This window comes from Hippopotamus amphibius, chromosome 9, assembly GCF_030028045.1.
Source record: "Hippopotamus amphibius kiboko isolate mHipAmp2 chromosome 9, mHipAmp2.hap2, whole genome shotgun sequence".
Classification (NCBI taxonomy): Eukaryota; Metazoa; Chordata; class Mammalia; order Artiodactyla; family Hippopotamidae; genus Hippopotamus; species Hippopotamus amphibius.
The window spans coordinates 138,187,169-138,206,005 of record NC_080194.1 but is presented as its reverse complement, the minus strand read 5'-3'; the positions used below and the strand labels follow the sequence as shown (position 1 = coordinate 138,206,005).

General features: G+C 58.1%; 1 protein-coding gene across 1 annotated transcript; it reads left to right on the top strand.

Moving 5' to 3' along the window:
- Positions 1-5,552: 5,552 nt before the first annotated feature.
- On the top strand, positions 5,553-18,481 carry ARPC1B (actin related protein 2/3 complex subunit 1B). The gene is made up of 10 exons (XM_057695353.1): positions 5,553-5,689; positions 11,994-12,070; positions 12,829-12,933; positions 13,371-13,593; positions 14,325-14,432; positions 15,480-15,686; positions 15,772-15,847; positions 16,744-16,949; positions 17,745-17,835; positions 18,129-18,481. The coding sequence occupies exons 2-10, from the start codon at positions 12,007-12,009 to the stop codon at positions 18,165-18,167; spliced, it is 1,119 nt and encodes a 372-aa protein (XP_057551336.1). The 5' UTR covers positions 5,553-5,689; positions 11,994-12,006; the 3' UTR covers positions 18,168-18,481.
- The last annotated feature ends 356 nt before the right edge of the window (positions 18,482-18,837 follow it).

Genomic DNA, 18,837 nt, shown 5'->3' with positions numbered 1-18,837 from the left:
TTTGTTTTGTTTCCTTAAACTGTTTGCATTTTTAGTAGGAAAATATGGGTTAAGTCTTTGTTAGACTAGTTTTTAGGGTAGAACCTTAGATTCTTCGTTTCTTCTATGGAGCCATCTTGTGCAACCTTTAACCAAAAGAAGCAGCTCTCGATGCCGACGTTTAGCCGTACAGGATTTCAGCAGAGGGGGCGCACTGTCCCCTGCTCGTGTACAGACAACATAAACCCGCCTCCACTGAGCAGCCAGGCCCAAAAGGGAGCCTCTGCCAGTGCCCGGGGGCGGGCGTGTGCAGGGGAGAGAAAAAGCACAAGTTGTCATTTTGGTTTAGAGATTATTGTACCCAAACTAAGTTCTCCTCATCATAATTAGACACGAAGTTTGACATTTCAAGGCTGAGACTCTTGAGAGGCTCAAATAAATGAATACAGCATAGCCTTGAGCATGGCCGTGTGCCCAGAACCCAGAAGTGGAGCAGTGATTCAAGCAACTCTAGTAGTTTTAGGACAACACTGGTAACAGCGCTTCTCAGAGGACATCGTGATATTCTCCAAAGAGTAAATCTGCCCTTTTGCTGACCCGTGGGAAGCATTACTTCCCTCCAGGAGAGAATCCCAGCACTCGGGCACCTGCGTCTTGCCGTTTGGTATAGGGTCCTCTCTGGCCCCCCGGTGGCAGGAGCTCCTTTGTGTACATGTGTTTGTACTGGTGCATCAGCAAGGCTGTCATGACAGAGGAAGGGCAGACAAAAGCAGGCCAAGAAACAGGAATTAGCTACAAATTTCTTTTTAGTTTCATTAAATCACGTGGTTTGCTGAGCAAGCCCAGAGGTTTTTAGAGAAACAAGGCATTCCGTGAAAGAAATAATAAATTTACTCACTTGGCCTCAGAGAACTTAAGCCTAGAGTCATCTTTTTTTCTTTTTTTAACTTGGACCATCTCACACCCGTAGGAGAAGCCCATCCCTGTCGTGGCAGCCAGGCCCTGCAGTGCCAGGGTCTGAGATGGGGGGAGGTCCCTTCTCATCTCACCCTGCTTGTGAGACCCAGACCGGGCCTCGGTCCAGGATCACTACCGATTTGGAGGGCTCTGGGCAGCCCCTGACTGTGCCAGGATTACACCGGCCAAAGCCCTTTGATTGGAGGCTTTGGTGTCAGGTTGTGGTTCTGCCAGCTGCGTAGCCTTGAGCAACATTGTTAACATCTCAGCCTCACAAGTTTTTTCCAGAATATTATGCTGAGAAAACTGGGGTTGGCCTCAGAACCCGGACTAGTTGCTCAGGTATGACCCTTCAGTCTGGCCCAGCCATCACACGAGTGGTTTAGCTGTCACCTGTGCCCAGTGAGGCAGTGATGCGAAGGCCTAGGCTTCCCTCAGGTGCCTGCCATGTCACTGAGGGCATTAAAGTACCCCACACGGAATAGTACAGATGGTTTATACGTTATAAAGTTACGTGAGTTACATGTGTGTATAATTTAAATGCTAGGTGTGGTACGTAGACTACTGGCCCCCCAAAGATGTCCATGTCCTAATCCCCAGAAGCTGTGAGCTTTGCAGATGGCATTAAGTGAAAAATCTTGAGCTGGGGAAGCTGAGCTTAGATTATCAGATGGGCCCAATGTAACCAACAAGGATCCTTATAGGAGGGGGGTGGGTGGGGGAGAGTATGAGGAGATGAGGCCGTAGAATCACAGGTTCACAGGTTGGGGTGTGAGAGGGCCAAGCAATTCGGGCAGCCTCTAAAAGCAGGAAGAAGGAACCTGGTTCTCCCCTGGAGCCTCCAGAAGGAATAGCACCCTGCCACCACCCGTTCAGCCACTGATGTGGGCTCTGGACCTCTAGACCTCTAGCACTCTAAGAGAAGACACTTGTATTGTCTCAGCCACTCTCTGTGGTGAGTTGCTCCAGCAGCAACAGGAAACAAACCCACTAGGTCCATTCAGAAAAGGGGAGGAGGGACTTCCCTGGCGGTCCAGTGGTTAGGACTCTGCACTTCCACTGCAGGGGGCACGGGTTCGATCCCTGGTCAGGGAACTAAGATTCCACAAGCCATGGGGCATGTCTGGGGGTGTGGGGGTGGGGGTGAGAAAAGAAAAGGAGGAGGAAGTATGGTCTGGAGCAGTTTTTCAAACTGAGGGTCGGAGCCCATTCGTAGGTTGTAGAATCACGGCTGGTACTTAGAGGAGAAAACAACATTCTGCATTGCATGTGGTGAGTTCTGTTTCAGATACACAGTGGGGTGTGGAGTAGGCGGCAACATATATCCGTGGGGGTTGTGATCAAAAAAAGTTTGGGGACTTCCCTGGTGGCGCAGTGGTTGGGAATCCACCTGCCAATGCAGGGGACACAGATTCGATCCCTGGCCCAGGAGGATCCCATATACTGAGGAGCAACTGAGCCCATGTGCCACAACTACTGAGCCCATGTGCCGCAACTACTGAAGCCTGTGGGCCTAGAGCCCATGCTCTGCAACAAGAGAAGCCACGGCTATGAGAAGCCCAAGCACTATGACAGAGTAGCCCCTGCTCACTGCAACTAGAGAAAGCCCGTTTGCAGCAATGAAGACCCAATGCAGCCAAATAAAATAAATAAAATAAAAAAATTTAAAGAAGGTCTCAAAGCCACTAAGGTACAGCCAATCATCTGAGCAGGGGTTGATGCAGAAGGATGTTAGGATCCAACACAGCAAGAATGTGCGCCAGGTACACAGGGTCACTGCCAGGCACCAAGGGAAGCAGTTGATAGGCGTGAACTCCCCACGGCAACCCTGCAGAGTTGGAACTATGACTGCCACATTTTAGAGATGACAAAACTCAAGTTCAGAGAGGGAGTGACAGGCTATATCAAGACAGCCTCTCCAGAGCCCCTGGGGGAACCGGCAAGCACTATCCCTGCTGGGGGAGGGAGAGGAGATTCCTAGTGACCCAGCCCAATTCTGTCACCACAGTCAGGAGCAGGGTGATGTCATTGGAATCAGGAGGGGAGCCCCTGCGATATCTGAGCCACATGGCTTGGAAGGGGTGTGATCAGGCCCCGGACGAGGAGTGCTGGGTATATTCTGGGCTTCCATGTGTGTGTGGCCTTGGAAGGAGGCCCAGGGTCCCCTCCCTTCCCTCCTACTTACAGGTGCTGGGTGCCAATTCTTTGATCTCAGGGAGAGACCCATGGTCCCTATTCAGGGGCGGACACGGGCTGAGACAGAAGGAGATCGTGCCGGGCACGGCTGGGAAAGGTTTTCCTCCCTGATCTCCGGCTGCCTTGGCCAGCCCACAGCCTCCTGAGTCCAGAAGCCCAGAGCTAGGCTGCCACCTTGTGACCAGGAGGCAGTAAGGCCAGTGCATCGAGGAGGAAGGAGCAGAGAGCCAGGGAGGACCCTGATGACCCCGAGACACTGCAGCAGACCCCAACTGACTGCCCTCCTCAAGTCAGCCAGCCCTCAGGAGTCAGTGTGGGTATGCGGCTGCCTTCCTGGGAAACCTGGGAAGGCAGGAAAGAAGGGGGAGAGTGTAGCACCTTCATCCCAGGGCACCGGGGGAGGCAGATTCCAGGAAGAAACAGCTCTCTGAATTGTTCTTGAACTCCAGATTAAATTCTTCCTCCCCAAGGTTCTTCTCACCCAAGGACTTGCTCCACTTAAGGCTTAGAAAACTGTCCCCCATGGGAGCCACTTCAAATAACACCCCCGTCGCTTCCCAGCTTGAGGTGTGCTTCCCATCTATTGGGTCTTCCCACAATAACTGCGGGCCTGTGAGGTGGCTGGGCAGTGCTTCTTAGGAATTAGTCTCACTTTACAGATGCGGAAACCCAGCCACTGCAAAAAGATTCAAGTTACACTGCAGGTTAAGTGGCAGAGCAGGAAGTGGGTTCAAGTTTCTAACCCCACTGGTTCCCTTCATTCAGCAAACACATACTGAGTGCCTCCTGGGTGCCAGGGACCGTTCCAGGTCCCGGGAAGAGCAGAGTGCATAATACAAACACGGTTTCTGCCCACACTAAGCTTGAGTCTTCTCATCAAATCAGCTCAGTTTCACAGCGAGGAAAAGGGAGTCCTCAGGTGTGCATATTTAGCGATGAGTAACAGAAAACCACTCCAACCAGCCTAAAATGTAGATTCCTTAGCTCACCTTCCTGAAACCCCCGGAGGCAGGTTGGGCTCAGGCTCACAGTTAGGGGTTGACCAGGGCTCTGGTCAGTTTCTGGGATTCGCTCCATCACGGTCTCCCCTCCATCACGGTCTCCCCCCCCCACCCCCTGCCCCTGCATCCCCCAGGGCTCTGGGCTTCCCTGTGGCGCTTCCACTTTGATGTTCAAATTCCAGAAGGCGCTGCTTTCCCCTCTATTTTCATCCGAAGTCCTGGGCTTTGCTTTGACCAACTGTCCTAGGTCACAAGTCCAGGACTGGGGGCACCACTAGCTGGTTGGGGTCATTCCCTGGGCATCTGCAAAGCTGCGTTCAACTGCTCTTGTCCTCACAGGAAGGGGGTGGCCAGTACAGACCATCTGAAACTTTTTTCTGACTAAAGCCATCGCTTGGATTTGCCAAGGCTGGACGGGGTTCCCTGGTCACAGCCCCTCAGTGTCTCCTCAGAGCGAGGAAGGTGCAGGGTCCTACTAATCCAAGCTGACGTTTACCAAGCACCCTATGTGCTCACCGCAAAGTGCTCCTCACCTTTGGACACATTTCATCCTCTCAGCCGCCCGCAGGTGTGGAATTGTGTAATAGGAGCCGCCGGGACTGGTGAACACAGGATCCTGTTGAGGAAGGGGTTGAGGACAAAGTGACCTAAGAGACTCATGTCCTGCAGGATAAAGGGAAGTGGGCCAGGTGGGGAAAGGGTGGGACAAGGGTTCCAGGCAGAAAGAACAGCATAGGTCAAAGCCCAGAGATCTGACGGGGGGGTTCCTGGCCCCCGACCTTCTGAGACCCATGAAGACCCCACGCCCATCCGGCGATGCTACTTAGTGCCTGGCTGACCAGCTGAGCCGAACCCTAGCGGGAGGGGTCACCTGGCCACATCTCCATTGATGAGGCAGAGGGCAGGGATGGAGGGACCCGCGGGACTACCTGGCCCAAGACCCCACATTCGAGGCCGCTGGGTAACTTAAGGGCGGGAAGCGGTCTGCGGTGGAAAGAGGGGCAGGAAGTCGGCACTGAAAAGGGGCCGGAGCAGCTGGGGGTCGGCGCCCCCGATTAGAAGCGAGGACCCCGGCGGCGGGCGGCCTGCCTCGGCTCCCCTGAAGGCCCACACCCCGCACATTCGGCGCCCAGTGGGCATCCGCTCGCGAGCGGCGGGCTGGTCCCCGCGCGGCCGGGGCCCGAGGCCGGCAGAGGCAGCTCAGCGGCTGGCTCAGCGGCGCTCCCTCTGGCCGCTCGCGGGGGTCGGGGCCGTGCGCGCTGCGCTGCTCAGGTTCCCGTCCCGGCCGTGCGCCCCTCGCCGAGCCTCCGCCGCCCCGCCCGCCGGGGGATGGGGGCGCGCGCCTTCAGGGCGCCCGGGGGCGGCGTGGCCAGGGCCCCGGAGGGTGGGCGGGGCCGGGGCTGTCCGACCGCCCGCCGCCAGGGTCCCGCCCCGTCCCCGCGGGTCTGAGCCCGGAGGCCCCGCCCCCCGCCCACGAGGAAGTGGCTGCGCGGCGCGGGGCCCAGAGCCGGTTCGGCGCGTCGACTGCCCAGAGTCCGCGGCCGCGGCGCCCCGAGGTGAGGGGGGCGCGGGGTGGGGGTGGGGGGCCGGCACCTCGTGCAGGTGGGGAGGACGCTGTGCGGGGCTGCCAGGCGATGTGGGAGCGCGGCGAGCTCGGGGATGAGAAGGTGCACGGGGAGCGGGGGCCCCCCTAGAGCTGAGGGGGCGCGCGGGGCACGGGGTGCGGGCGGGCGGGCGGCCTCCTCCAGGCGAGGGAACCACAGCGCTCCCCGCACTCTGCGCCCTCGGGGCGCCCCGGCCCTCGCGCCCGCCTCCCCGTCCCCCTCTCCCAGCCTCCCTCGCCCGCAACCCCCCCGACTCTGCCCCGCCGTCGGTGTCCCCCGTTATTTCGGGCCGGGAGGGCCCCACGCCCAGTCACTTCCCCTCCGTCCTCCAGCCTTCCGGGTTGCTCCAGCCGGGAAATGAGCTGGCGCCCCCGCCCGCCTCGCCCCTCCCTCCCTCCCTCCCGGCCACCGCCCCCTCCCCCAGCCCGCCTCCCGCCCGCGGGGCCAGGTCCGAGGGGTCCGGTCCAGGGAGGGGTTGGCCGGATCCGGGACGCGCCCTCCTGAGCTCGCGGGCGCTGGACCGGAGCGTTCCGAGCGGCCCCTCCCTCGCCTGCGGCGCGGCGACGGCGATGGGGCAGGGCCGGGACCACGGGCGGTGACAGTGACACAGTAGTGACTGGCAGGAAGCTGCAGGAGCGAGCCTGGTGCGGGCCCCGAGCTGGAGGCTCTCAGGCTCTCAGGTTATTCCGGGCTGTGCCCCCGCCTCCTCCCGCCTAGCGGGCAGTGCTGCCCGGTGGTTAAGAACACCTCCCCCGCCCCCCCCCCCCCCCCCCCCCCGGCCGAGAGGTCTCGGGGACCAGAAGCTGGTAAGAGCTCCAGCTTCTTCCTTCTCTGGCCTTAGCAAGCCACCTGACCTCTCTGGGTCTCGACTTTGCTTAAGTGGAAAATGGGGAACTTTCAAGTCGTGAGGCTTAAATGTGATCACGTGTGTAAGACCCTTGGCACCGTGCCAGGCACACAGGGACTAATTGTGTACCGTTGTTGTCCTTGCTGCTGTTATAAGGCCTGCCTACATTTATCAAAGTGTCCAGGTGAACCTAACCTGTGAGATTTGGGGTCAGAATCCCAAACTGCCATTTAGGAGCTGGGTGACTGAGCAAAGTTTGGCCTTTATTTGAGCCTGTTTCCTCTTGTACAAAATGAAAGTTAAAACAAACACCAGAAAGCTTCTTAGCTTGTTTTACGGTGTAAAAGAGAGAAAATATGTCAAAGTCCGGGGTAAATTCTGGGCATTTAAAGATGCCAAGTTGGTCCAGTGGTTAGGACTCCATGCTTCCACTGCAGGGGGCACGTTCCATCCCTGGTTGCAGAACTAAGATTCCCCAAGCCCCACGTGGGGGGCTGCGGTGGCCAGGGGGAAGCCAAGTAAGTTAGTTACTTACATAGTTAATTACATATGTGTTTGTATATAATCCACATAGGTCTTATCCCAACATGTTAGTATCACTATTTCTCTTTCCACTTTTGTAGTCATCTGGACTTTTCTATCCAGTCACCATTATAGAGAGGATTATTATGAACATGTTTGCTTTAAAAAAAGTAGTCGGGGGCTGTTTTTTTTAGCACCAAAATGAATTTATGCCACCAAAAATGTTAACAGTTTTTAGGTTCCTGTTCCTGTTCTCTTCTGTTTGTTCCCACCCAGTTGGTTGGATTGAGTGTTATCACATTGCCCTTCAAGAAGGCTGAACAAATGAGCAACAAGTGAGAATTTCTGCACAGTCCTGCTAGTATTGAGTTTTATGTGTTTGGGGGTTTGTTTGGTTTGGATTATTTTAGCCAATGCTTTATGGTGCCTTATGATTATTTTCAGTTGTGTTTCTTGACTTTCCTCGTTTGTAAGACCTCAAGAGCAGAGTTGGGGGGGTCTGTTGGGGTGACAAGGGCTGTTCCACATACAACAGGAAGTTGAGTAACAGCTCAGCACGTGTGCAGAACCGCCTGCTGGCAGCTCCCTCGAGTGGTTGAGCTGGGTGGGGACTTCCCTGAGCGCCTGCAAAGCAGACATCCTTGCTCCAGGCAGTCCTGCCTGGTTTAGTCTCAAATGCAGCCAAACTTCTGCATTCAGAGAAGGCTGGGCTGGCAAACCTTCTCTGAAAGCAAGAAAGAACCTACAGCTGGTGCCTCGTCCAGCCCCAGCCTTTTCTAGATAAAGATGTGGGGAAACATCCGGGGAGGGCACCCAGTCAGTATGGAGACAGTCAGAGTTGAACCTAGCATGTAAGGAAGAGAGGGGAGGCCTGAGACCCCTGGCTGGGGAGCTGGGGGCTTCGCCTGGCTTGCTTTGCTTTGGAAGGGAGCTGGATTCTCCCTGAATTCTCAGAGAGGACCTTTTAGATTAAAGATTTCCAAGCTTTTCTGATCATTGGCCCTATCAGGAAAAATCTTGAGCACATACTCCCCAGTAAATATTTACAAATTGCATACTTGAACCAGTGAAATAATAGGGCTGGTCTATAAGGAATATACCATAAGATGGATGTGATTCATTCATGCAACCACATTCCAGAAATATTTATTGAGCACCTGCTATGTGCCGGGCACGCTAATGGGTACTGGGGATGCATCCATGAACAAAACAAATATCCCTCTCTCTGCGGAGCTTATGTCCACACCCCAGTGACGGCCCTGGGCACCCCCTGTCTTGGAGACCCGAAGCTCCTCCCAGCCATCATGCTGCTCTCCCTTCTCTATACCCTCGAACTCCCAGCCCTGGGTGATCCCCCGTCCATTCATCCTGAGTACCCACTTCCATTCATCCTGAGTACCCACTGCGTGCCAGACACAGTGAAGTGCTGCCCAGAGCACAGAGAGATCCCGGCTCCAGGTTGGTGGGGGGCGGCTAGGAGCCAGCCAGGAGAGTCTGTCGGGGTTTGGCCAGTGCTCCCCCAGCCTCACTCTGTTTCTGGGGTGATGGGGGCACAGAGCCCTAGACGTGGACTCCCAGTCCCAACGCCATCTCCAGGGCCCCCTCCTCTCTGTCTTCAACAATCAAATGGGTCCACAGTGCAGGCTCACAGGGCCACAGTGATGAGTGGGTGGGTGTCCCCGGGGCCACGGCCTCAGCTTGCCTTTGTCACTACCAGGGGCCATCGCTGAGCTGTTGCGTGGCCCACACACTTGGGCAGAGCAGCCCCCATTGCACTTTCCTCAACAGGGTGGCTGGCTGGCAGTGGTGGGCACTGCCCTCCCGTGCCCCCCCCACCCCGTAGGGTGGAAGTTTCCCTGGGAATGATTAAGTCATAGTTCCTATGGCGGGGTGGTCTGGTATGAAGGCTGCTTTCCAGGATCTGACCACACGGAATGATCCCATGATCCCCAAGCCAGGAGGTTGGAGCCCTGGGGCTGCAGTGGCTGGAGAAGCCACGCCCCTCCCTGGGCTCCCACTTCCTCATTTGTAATGTGGGGGTTGGGAGTCCTTGCTGAGGCCCTGCTGGTTTCAGCTGCTTTGCAGAAGTTATAAAAATGTTATGAAAAAGGGGAAACACATCTTCCTCTCTCCCACTCCTCTCACCCGTACCCCCTCCCTCCCCCCTTTAAGGTGTGAGTCCATAGACTAGGGAGTATTTCTATCTGAATTTATGCTAACGAGTGATCGGCGGATAGGTGTGTTCGGAACCTGCCTGTCCCACTGTGCTGTGGCCGTCTTTACCACCCCTTCCCTCTCCCCCTTGAGAACCTTTGGGTCCCAGGAAACAATGGCCGAGGTCCCCAAGTCCTCTCAACTTTATTTGCTAGTATGGGGGCCGCTGTCCTCTGCAGACCCAGCCTCTCCATCTTCACAGCCTGGAACTCTGAAATGTCACTAGGCAGGCTGTTAGAGCCCGGCCCACAGGTCTGGACACTCTCACCAAGAGCACACAAGGGGCAGAGATGCCCGGCCACAGAGCAAGGCTGTGACAGTTGGAGCTGGGAAGTTGGGCCCTGTTCCGGCTGAGTCTACGGTCCAGGACCCCCTGGGCTGCAGCCTCAGGGCTTCTTCCTTCTGGGAGTGGTTGGCCTCCGGTGGAGGCAGGGGCCAAGAACAACCTAGCTGGCATTTGGAAGTGGGCTTCTGGCCTTAACCACCCTACCGCCCCCCCCCCCCCGCCCCCATTGTGACCTTGGGGAATGGGGGCGGGCAGACCAGCGCAGCTTAGTGGACAGGCCTGGTGCTCCCACCCTGCGTCTTGGCATCTGTGGGGTAGACATGGATGACCCCCTCCCGCCCAGCCTGGATGCAGCAGAAGCGCGCGGGGAAACCGTCAGGCCTGCTGACCTGGGCGCCATTTCCGGGGCCTTTGCTTTACACAAAGAGGCCTTATAAGGAGAGAGAGGCTGCAGAGGCAGCTGCCGTGGAAGCGGTATTCTCGTGTGTGCATGCAAGGCTGAGCACACATGTGTGTGGGAGCAGTGTGTGTGTGTGTGTGCGCGCACGCCTGCAAGGCTGACCATGCATGGGCATGTGTGTCCACTTTCTTTCTCAGCAAATGTTGCCTGAGGACCCCCTCGGGGCCCTGCTCTAGGCCTACGAGACCAGGCACTGGCCCTACCCTGCCTGTGTAGGGGTGCGCGCGTGGCCTGCGCTGCTTTAGGAACTTTCCAGGACCTCCTGCTGTAAATTAAGGTGGGGTTTGTGGTCGCGGAGCCCCAGAGTCCCCAGCAGCATGATGGGCAATGCTACACTTGACCCTCATGCCTGGGCCCCAACTCAGGGCTGTGCCTCCCAGAGGGACCTTGGTCGAGAACCCTGCTGGGGGCAGAGACAGACCCTGGGGTTCTGGGGTGGTCAGGGCTCAGGTCCTGGTGGTGGAGCGGCCTTCCTGGGGCGCAGCTGCAGGCCACAGACCTGCCAGTCAGGTCGGGGAGGCGGCCGAGGGCCTGGGGACGCCCGGCGACTCCAGGCTGATGGCTTCCCCATCGTCGCCGAACCACAGCCCCCACATCCGTGATCTGGGGCCCAAGTGGAGAATATGGGAGGGCTTAGAGCTGGTGAGTGTGGAGTGTTCAGGAAATGTTGCATGGCTTTTTTTTTTTTTAACATTTTAAAAAATAACTTATTCTGCTGGACGCCGATGGCGGTAAACAATTGTGTTCATCAAATATTTATCTAGCACTTACCATGTGCCGCACATTTAGGTGCCAGAGATAGAAATGTGAACAAGATGGTCAGAGTGTGTGTGTCTCCATCAAGCTCATTTTCCAGCCGGGGGAGGAAGATGCAGGCAGGATTAACAAGCACAATGTAACATGCATTCAGAACGATAATCCCGTGGAGAAAACTAGGGACTAGGGAGGGCGGTGGCCTCGCTCAGAAGGTGGCCTTGGAGACAGGCCTGAATGGCAGTGGTGAGGGCGGGAGGTTTGCGGGCAGAAGAGCTTCAAAGGCCGAGGGAACAGCCAGTGCGAAGGCCTGAGGCTCGTGTGCCCCAGCATCGGCCCCTGGTCCGGCTGGGAGGCCCAGCCCTAAACAGGTAAAGCCTGCTGGTTACCGGCACAGCTGTTCTAGACAAAGGAGCTGCCGTTTCATTTCATGGAGGGGTGCGGGGAGGGGCAGGGTTCCTGTTCCCATTTTGCAGATGTGGAAATTGAGGTTCAGAGAGGGCAAGTGATGAGCTGGGGTCACACAGCTGGCAAGCAGTGCTGCTGGGCTCCGCCCCGGGCTCCCTGTGTCTCTGGGAGGCTGAGGTGGGGAGAGAATGGGTTTGAGGAAGTGATGTTCTCTTTGGGTCTTTCTGGATGAGTAGGACTTTGCTGGATCGAACAGGGGTGGGCATTTGGTGGCATGGAGAGAAAAGCACACCAGTGTCGAATGTGGACAGAACTGGCCTCCAAGGCACATCAGGCTTGGCCTTCCTTGCAGAGGGAACAGCATGTGTGAAGGCCAGGAAGCCTGCAGGCATGCTCCTTCTGCGGGGATGGGGCATGGGGGGGGGCTCCACCTATGGGGAAACTGAGGCACAGATGATGAATGATGGCCTGTCTGGGGCTGGGTCCCAGCACACCCCCCCTCCTGGTAGTGGCTTCACCACCCCCCCTCAATTCCCTCCACTCCCCACCCCCACCCCATCCTTTGTCTTTGTCTCCTGGAGCCGCGGACACATCCCATGAGAGCTGCTATTTCATGAGGAGGGAAACTGAGGCCCCAGGAGGGAAGCAGTGCACTAGGCCAGGGTCGGAAGGCCAGGGTGGCCCCTGCTGCCCTCCCGCAAGGCCAGCAGGGGCCAGGGCTGGGGCGATGGGGCTGACCTGGGTTCCCTCCATGTCTTGGGCGCAGGAGCCAAGCAGCCATGGCCTATCACAGCTTCCTGGTGGAGCCCATCAGCTGCCACGCCTGGAACAAAGACCGCACCCGTGAGTGCCCCCCTTCTTGATCGGGTGACTTGGGAAGCTGTCCCCCCACTTCACCCCCGATCCTGAGGTCCTGAGTGTTAGGAGCAGAGGAGCCTAAGCAGGGCAGCCAGGCGAGTGGGCATTGAGGGTTGGAGGTGAGAACACAGCTCTGCCTGCACCGGGCACTGCTGTGGGTGCCAGGACTGCATAGGCACGACAGCAGTTCTGCACTCTGCTCATGTCTGCGGGAGGGCTTGGGGGCGGGAAATGTAACCTGCAGAGAAATGAGCTCTGAGGAAACAGGCAGGGCGAGGGGAATGGGATGGAGCTGAGGAGGTGCTGGTTTAGAAAAGGTGGCCAGGGAAAGGCTTTTGGGAGAGGTGACGTTTGCACAGAGACCTAAAGGAGGTGAGGGAGCCAGCGTGCAGAGGCCCCGGGGCGGCAGAGCCTGGTGTCATCAGGAGCAGCAGGGAGACAGTGGCTGGAGCCAGGGAGCAGGGGCAGAGCAGGGGGAACGGGGGGAGGCGCAGGGAGAGCGCCCAGAAGTCACAAGGCTGCCTTGGGGATGTTGGGGGTGGCGGGTGCAGGTGAGGGGTGGCCAACCCCGGGGAGGTGTCCCAAGGGGGGCCCAGCAGGACCCGAGGCAGAGCAGGGGAGTCCAGCAGCAAAGGACAGGGTGTTGTTCAGGTGGCCTGTGAAGGTGGGGAGTCGTGGGGGGAGGGGGGAACCTGGGCCGCATGCCTCCTCCCACTCCCCACGCCCTCTCGTCTCTCCTGCAGAGATCGCCATCTGCCCCAACAATCACGAGGTGCACATCTACGAGAAGAGCGGGAACAAGTGGGTCCAGGTGCATGAGCTCAAGGAGCACAACGGGCAGGTGACAGGTAGGTTGGGCTGGCGAGGGTCACCCTCCTGAAAGAGTGACAGGGCTGGGCCATCCACCTACTCACTGTGGTAGGTAGGACTGTTTGGGTTGCAGTAACAAAACTCTAATTCAAAGTTATAAAGTTATGGCTTAAGTTATAAAGAGATTACATTGGTTCATGTTACTGAAAAACTCAGAGGTTTTCGGGCTTCAGGAAAGGCTTGATCCAGCAGCTCCACATTACCAAGGACCCATTCCTCTTCTGTCTCTTGGCTTGGCCTTCCAGCGTGTTTGCTGATAGTTGGGAGAGCTGTAACACACCCCCAGTGAACTCTAGTAGCATCCCCTGGAGCAGCTTCATCCCGATTGTGGCTTCTAAGCTCCTCCTACATGGACACTGTAGAGTCACCTCTGCTCGGGTTGGCTTCAACCTAGTGCCTCCTCCCCGCCCCACAGGCATCGACTGGGCCCCCGAGAGTAACCGCATCGTGACCTGCGGCACGGACCGCAACGCCTATGTGTGGACGCTGAAGGGCCGCACGTGGAAGCCCACGCTGGTCATCCTGCGCATCAACCGTGCTGCCCGCTGTGTGCGCTGGGCCCCCCAGGAGAACAAGTTTGCTGTGGGCAGTGGCTCCCGTGTCATCTCCATCTGCTATTTTGAGCAGGAAAACGACTGGTGGGTGCCTGGGCAGGGCCAGCATGAGCTGGGAGGGACCTGGGACTGCAGACCAACAGGTGGTGGGACAAGAGGGTCCCAGAAAGCACCAGACGGGGACCCCTGTTCACCCCAGGACCCCGGGGAAGTGTGTCCTCTCTGGCACTTGGAGGTGAGGTGAAGGGCTCTTTGCACAGCCCCCAGCCCTCCCACAGCCCCCTCCCAGTAATAAGGGCACAGGCCACACGTAGCATCGCACTAAGCCCTGCACATGTGTTGGCACTGACCACCCCCCCGCACAACAGCCCCCTGGACGGGACGTCTGCTGCCGTCCGCACTCTACAGGCGAGCAGAGGCCCTGAGGCAGATCACTTGCCCAAGGCACCCAGCCCGTCACACTCCAGGCTCACTCACAAGCTCCAGCCACGTCATGGTCTTCTCCCCTGGGTCCCTGAGGGCAGAGGCCAGGCGGGGGCTCAGGTTGGAATCTGAGAGACCTGAGTTCAAATCCCACCCTGCCCGGTTAGCAGCTTCGTGACTTCTCCTTACTGAGCTGCCCCAGGGTTGTTGCAAGGAGACCAGGGTGGAGTCCCCACCCTTCATGGGTCCCAGCGCATTGCTGGCCTGGGCCCTGACAGGCCTTGGAGGGAGCAGGGCCCAGTGGGATCCTGGAGCCTCCGGGGCACTGAGGTCAGCGGTTGCCCACCTGTCTGTCCCTTTCTCCCCTCTATCTGTCTAACTGCCGTGTCCAGGTGGGTGTGTAAGCACATCAAGAAGCCCATTCGCTCCACCGTTCTCAGCCTGGACTGGCATCCCAACAACGTGCTCCTGGCCGCTGGCTCCTGCGACTTCAAGTGCCGGTGAGGGGGGCGTCCTGCCATCAACACAGGAACAGGGATTGGAGGGTGGAGGGACGCCCATGCCCTGCCTTCCAGACCAGCTCTGCTGCCAGCAGGGTGACCTGGGGCCTCAGCTTCAGTGAGGCTTTGCTCTTTGAAGGGTGGTCCCTGGGTCCTCTCTCTTGCATCTCTTAATGTCAGCAAGATTTATTTTCTAGACCCTCCTGTCCTCATTAGAACCTCCCACCCCTTCAGCTTCTTGGCTGCTATCTGAGGGAAAATGAGTGGGTGTAGTTTTTCACACTAAGGTATAAATGATAGGCTGGGACAAACCCTGCCTCATAAAAGAGTATTAATCCACTAAAAAAAAAAAAAAAACCCTACCTCATTATCTTAAGACCTGGAACATAGAGTTTCCACCTGCCATTGGTTGTCTGTCACTTCTGGGCTCAGCACCCCCGAGTCTCCTAAGGCCTCCAGCTCCCAGCTCCAGGCAGATGGCCTGGGTTTCTGAATCTCCGCTGGTAAATGAGGCTACGGCCGGCAGCAGAGGCCCTGGGCATGGAGAGGATGAGGTCCTGATGAGTCTCATTTGTGGGTGGAGAGCTGGTTTGTGGGCACCCTGATCTGGCCCTGGGATGGAGAATGGTGTGCAGGTGGAGCTGGCAGGAAGGGGGGGCAGGACTGGTTCAAGGTGCAGAGCAGGCGGGAGCTGGGGACATCCTAGGGGCTGGCTCTGGAGTGTAGTGGCCAGCATGAGGGGGACCAGGACACGCCCTGGGGGCCGCATCAGCTGTGGATGGTCAGTCCTCAGGTGTGGGCCCCGAGGACCCTGGGAGTTCCTGGGACTCTGAGCTGGGAGACCTCCTGACCCCACTCCATTGCACAGAGTGGGCACCGAGGCCCGGACTTGTCCGAGCGTGAAGATACAGGTCACAGAAAGCTGGCTCTGGTACCCATGAACTCAGCCGGGTGCTCTGGCCTTACCAGGCCAGTTTGGGAGAGCGAGTCGCGTGTCAGGCCCCTCCCAGACCCCCAGTCACCCCCTTTTTTTGCCTCTCCCGGCAGGATCTTCTCAGCCTACATCAAGGAGGTGGAGGAGCGGCCAGCACCCACGCCATGGGGCTCCAAGATGCCCTTCGGGGAGCTGATGTTTGAGTCCAGCAGCAGCTGCGGCTGGGTGCACGGCGTCTGCTTTTCAGCCAGTGGCAGCCGTGTGGCCTGGGTCAGCCACGACAGCACCGTGTGCCTGGCTGATGCCGATAAGAAGATGGCGTGAGTACCAGTCACCCGAGTCGGGGGGCAGCCCAGGCACCCAGCACGAGGGTGGGTGTGTGGCTGACGTCTCTCTCTCACTCAGCGTGGCGACTCTGGCCTCTGAAACGCTGCCGCTGCTGGCCCTGACCTTCATCACAGAAAACAGCCTGGTGGCAGCGGTAAGGAGGGGGAGAGGCGGAGCAGGGGCCCCGAGATGCCTAGGCAGCCCTCTGTTTGCCCCCCTCCCTCCTTTCCTTCCCCCCATCTACCCACCCACCCATCCGTTTCTCTTGATCAGAATAGGTTGGGTTATGCTATGGTAACAACAACAGAATCTCCAGTTGCAGTGGCTTAGCACAGTAAATGTTTGTTTCTGCTCACTTTGTCCAGCATGGATGCTGTGAGGGGGCCTCTGCTCAGTGCAGATGGGAGCTTTGTCTTCCGTGGAGTGAGGAGGGGAAGTGGAGAACTATGCCCTGAAGCCTAACCTTTCTGCTTACATTTTATTGGCCAATGGAAATGACAGGGCCACACCTCCTCAAAGAACAGGCGCTTGTAAGGGGAATGCAGTCCTACCGTGTGTCCAGAAGGGCACTGCTCTCCCTCCCTCCTCCTGCCCACCTGTCAAGTCTCTTTTCAGGCCTCAGCAAACCTAATGGGGTCCCAGAGGGAGATCAGGCCTGCTTTGCCTAGAGAAATGTCCAGCTGTGGGGTCTCTCCCAGAGCAGGGGTCGCTCTCTAGGCAGGACAAGGCCCCTGGGCTCCCAGGGGGTTCCCAGACCAGCTTTCTTAACTAGACGCCGGCCTTGCTGGCGGAGGGGGCCGCTCCTAGATGCTTGGCCCCAGCATCCGGTTCCTCTTACTATACCGGGGGTCGCTGGATGTGAACCTGAGCTGGCATCGGCTTCCCGGTGCTACACCTGAGCCCTGCATCCGGCCTCTGGGACCCCCAGATTGGTGGCCGGAGGCCCCTCGGCGTCGCGCCTCCCCTTCGGCCTGGGTTTCCCTCGGAGGAAAATGGGGGTGCTGCGCCTGCCCTCGGCCAGGGCTCCAATGGCACCCCGCCCCGCCGCAGGGCCACGACTGCTTCCCGGTGCTTTTCACCTACGACGGCGCCGCAGGGACGCTGAGCTTCGGTGGGCGGCTGGACGTGCCCAAGCAAAGCTCACAGCGCGGCCTGACGGCCCGCGAGCGCTTCCAGAACCTCGACAAGAAGGCGAGCTCGGAGGGCAGCGCGGCGGCGGGCGCGGGCCTGGACTCGCTGCACAAGAACAGCGTCAGGTGAGGGCGGGGCCTGGGGCTCCACGCCCACCTAGGAAGCGGGTCAGTCTCTTTAGGCTGCGCGGAACTGGTATCAGGTGTGGGCTGCGCAGTCTGCCTGGCTCTGCCTTTTCAGGACGCGTTGTGGCGCCGTCGTGTGGCCGGGTCTGCGGTTCTTAGGGGTGGCCGGGCAGTGACCGGTGCCTTCCAGTGAGCGGGGCCGGAGCTGAAGCGGCTCTAGGGCGAGACCCTGGAGGGGAGGGGCGGAACGGAGCGTCTCGCAGCAGCCTCCTTGAGGAACTAGAGTGGAACCAGGGCGAGAGATCCCCAAATCCTGCCAGCCACGGACGTCCATCCCACGGCAAATCAGAGAGAAGTGGGGCGAGACTTTTACCGAGCCCCTTGGCTAGTTAAACTCTCCTGTGACTGCCTGGTCCAATGTCTTCAGACTAAACCCCTCTGCCCGGCCTTCAAGGCTCTTCAGACCTAGCCCTGCATTCGCCCAGTCTCTCATCTTTTGCTGCTTTTCCCCATCCTACCATGCTGTGTCACTCGGATCCCCCTAGCACATGTGTCCTGTTCCACCTGCCCAGGCTGCCCTGTGCTCCTTGTACACTACTGCTCTTCCCTGGAGCCCACTCAGGAGCCCTGTCCTCTATGAGCCTTCACAGCCGGGCCTCCCAGGCTGTCCCTGCTGGGCACACACCTCACTGGAGCAGGCTCCCCCAGAAGTTGGGGAGCTCCTGGAGGGCAGGGTGGGCTGGTGCCCAGCACAGGCACAGCCTGGGATCTGCGAAGCCCTCATTCTCTTTGCAGCCAGATCTCAGTGCTCAGTGGGGGAAAGGCCAAGTGCTTGCAGTTCTGCACTACGGGCATGGACGGCGGCATGAGCATCTGGGACGTGAAGGTGAGGCCTGCCCCCCACCCAACTTCCTCCCAGGGCGCCCCCTCCTTCTCCCTGGCAGCCACCTGGATACCCCAGTCCTTCATTCCTGCAGAAGGGCACTTCAGTGGGATGCGGGCCCCCTGGCATCTCGGCCTTGGTGCCCTCTGCAGCACCCTCCTTTAAGGGCTGGGATTCAAACCCAGGTCTGCCTGACCCCAAAGATCAGGTTCTCTGGCCCAGACCAGGTCCCTGCGGGTGGGGTGTCTGCAGGACAGCTGAGAACCAGCCTGCCTGTTCTGCTTGTCTCCTTCCAGAGCTTGGAGTCAGCCTTGAAGGATCTCAAGATTAAATAACCCATGAGGAGTCTGTTGCCCTCATCCCAGCTGCTGAGGGAAGGGGTTCGGGGAAGCTAAGGATTGCTCTGCTGCATGTTTCTAGGATACCAGTTCAGGTCCCCACAGGGGCTGCTCCCTCAGGTGGGGAGGGGAGGGGTGGGATGGGGTGGGAGGCTTTTCTTACCTACTGAAAGAATGCCTTTTTCTTAAAGAAATGCTTTCATTTATTGTAAAAAATGTCCCCAAAGCACTCTGCTGGTCATGAACTGCTTCAAAATGTGGAGGTAATAAAAATGCGTTTGTAGACACACGGGCCTGTGTGTCTGAAAGAAGAGGTTACTTTTTTGTTTTAATTTTTATTTTTTGGCCATGCTGTGTGGCTTGTGGGATGCTAGTTCCCCAACCAGGGACGGAACCTGGGCCCCCTGCAGTGGAAGTGTGGAATCCTAACCACTGGAGCACCAGGGAAGTCCCAGGAGAGGTTAGTTTGGGCAGAGCACTGGTAGCTTATTTTTGTTTGCCAACACAATTGATCCTTAAACCCAAGAGGCTGCCCCCAAATGCTTCCTTCCCCGCTGCAGTCCAGCCTGGGAGCTGCCAGGACCAGGTGTCTTTCCTGTCACTCATTCAGCAGTCAGATTCCTAGACAAGTGGTGGCACGTTGTGGGCTGGTTCTGGGCTTTAATGG

Coding starts and splice junctions, on each gene's coding strand:
- ARPC1B (XM_057695353.1), top strand. CDS start 12,007: ATGGCCTATCACAGCTTCCTGGTGGAGCCCATCAGCTGCCACGCCTGG. Junction 12,934..13,370: donor GCACAACGGGCAGGTGACAG/GTAGGTTGGGCT, acceptor CCCGCCCCACAG/GCATCGACTGGGCCCCCGAG. Junction 14,433..15,479: donor TCCTGCGACTTCAAGTGCCG/GTGAGGGGGGCG, acceptor CTCTCCCGGCAG/GATCTTCTCAGCCTACATCA.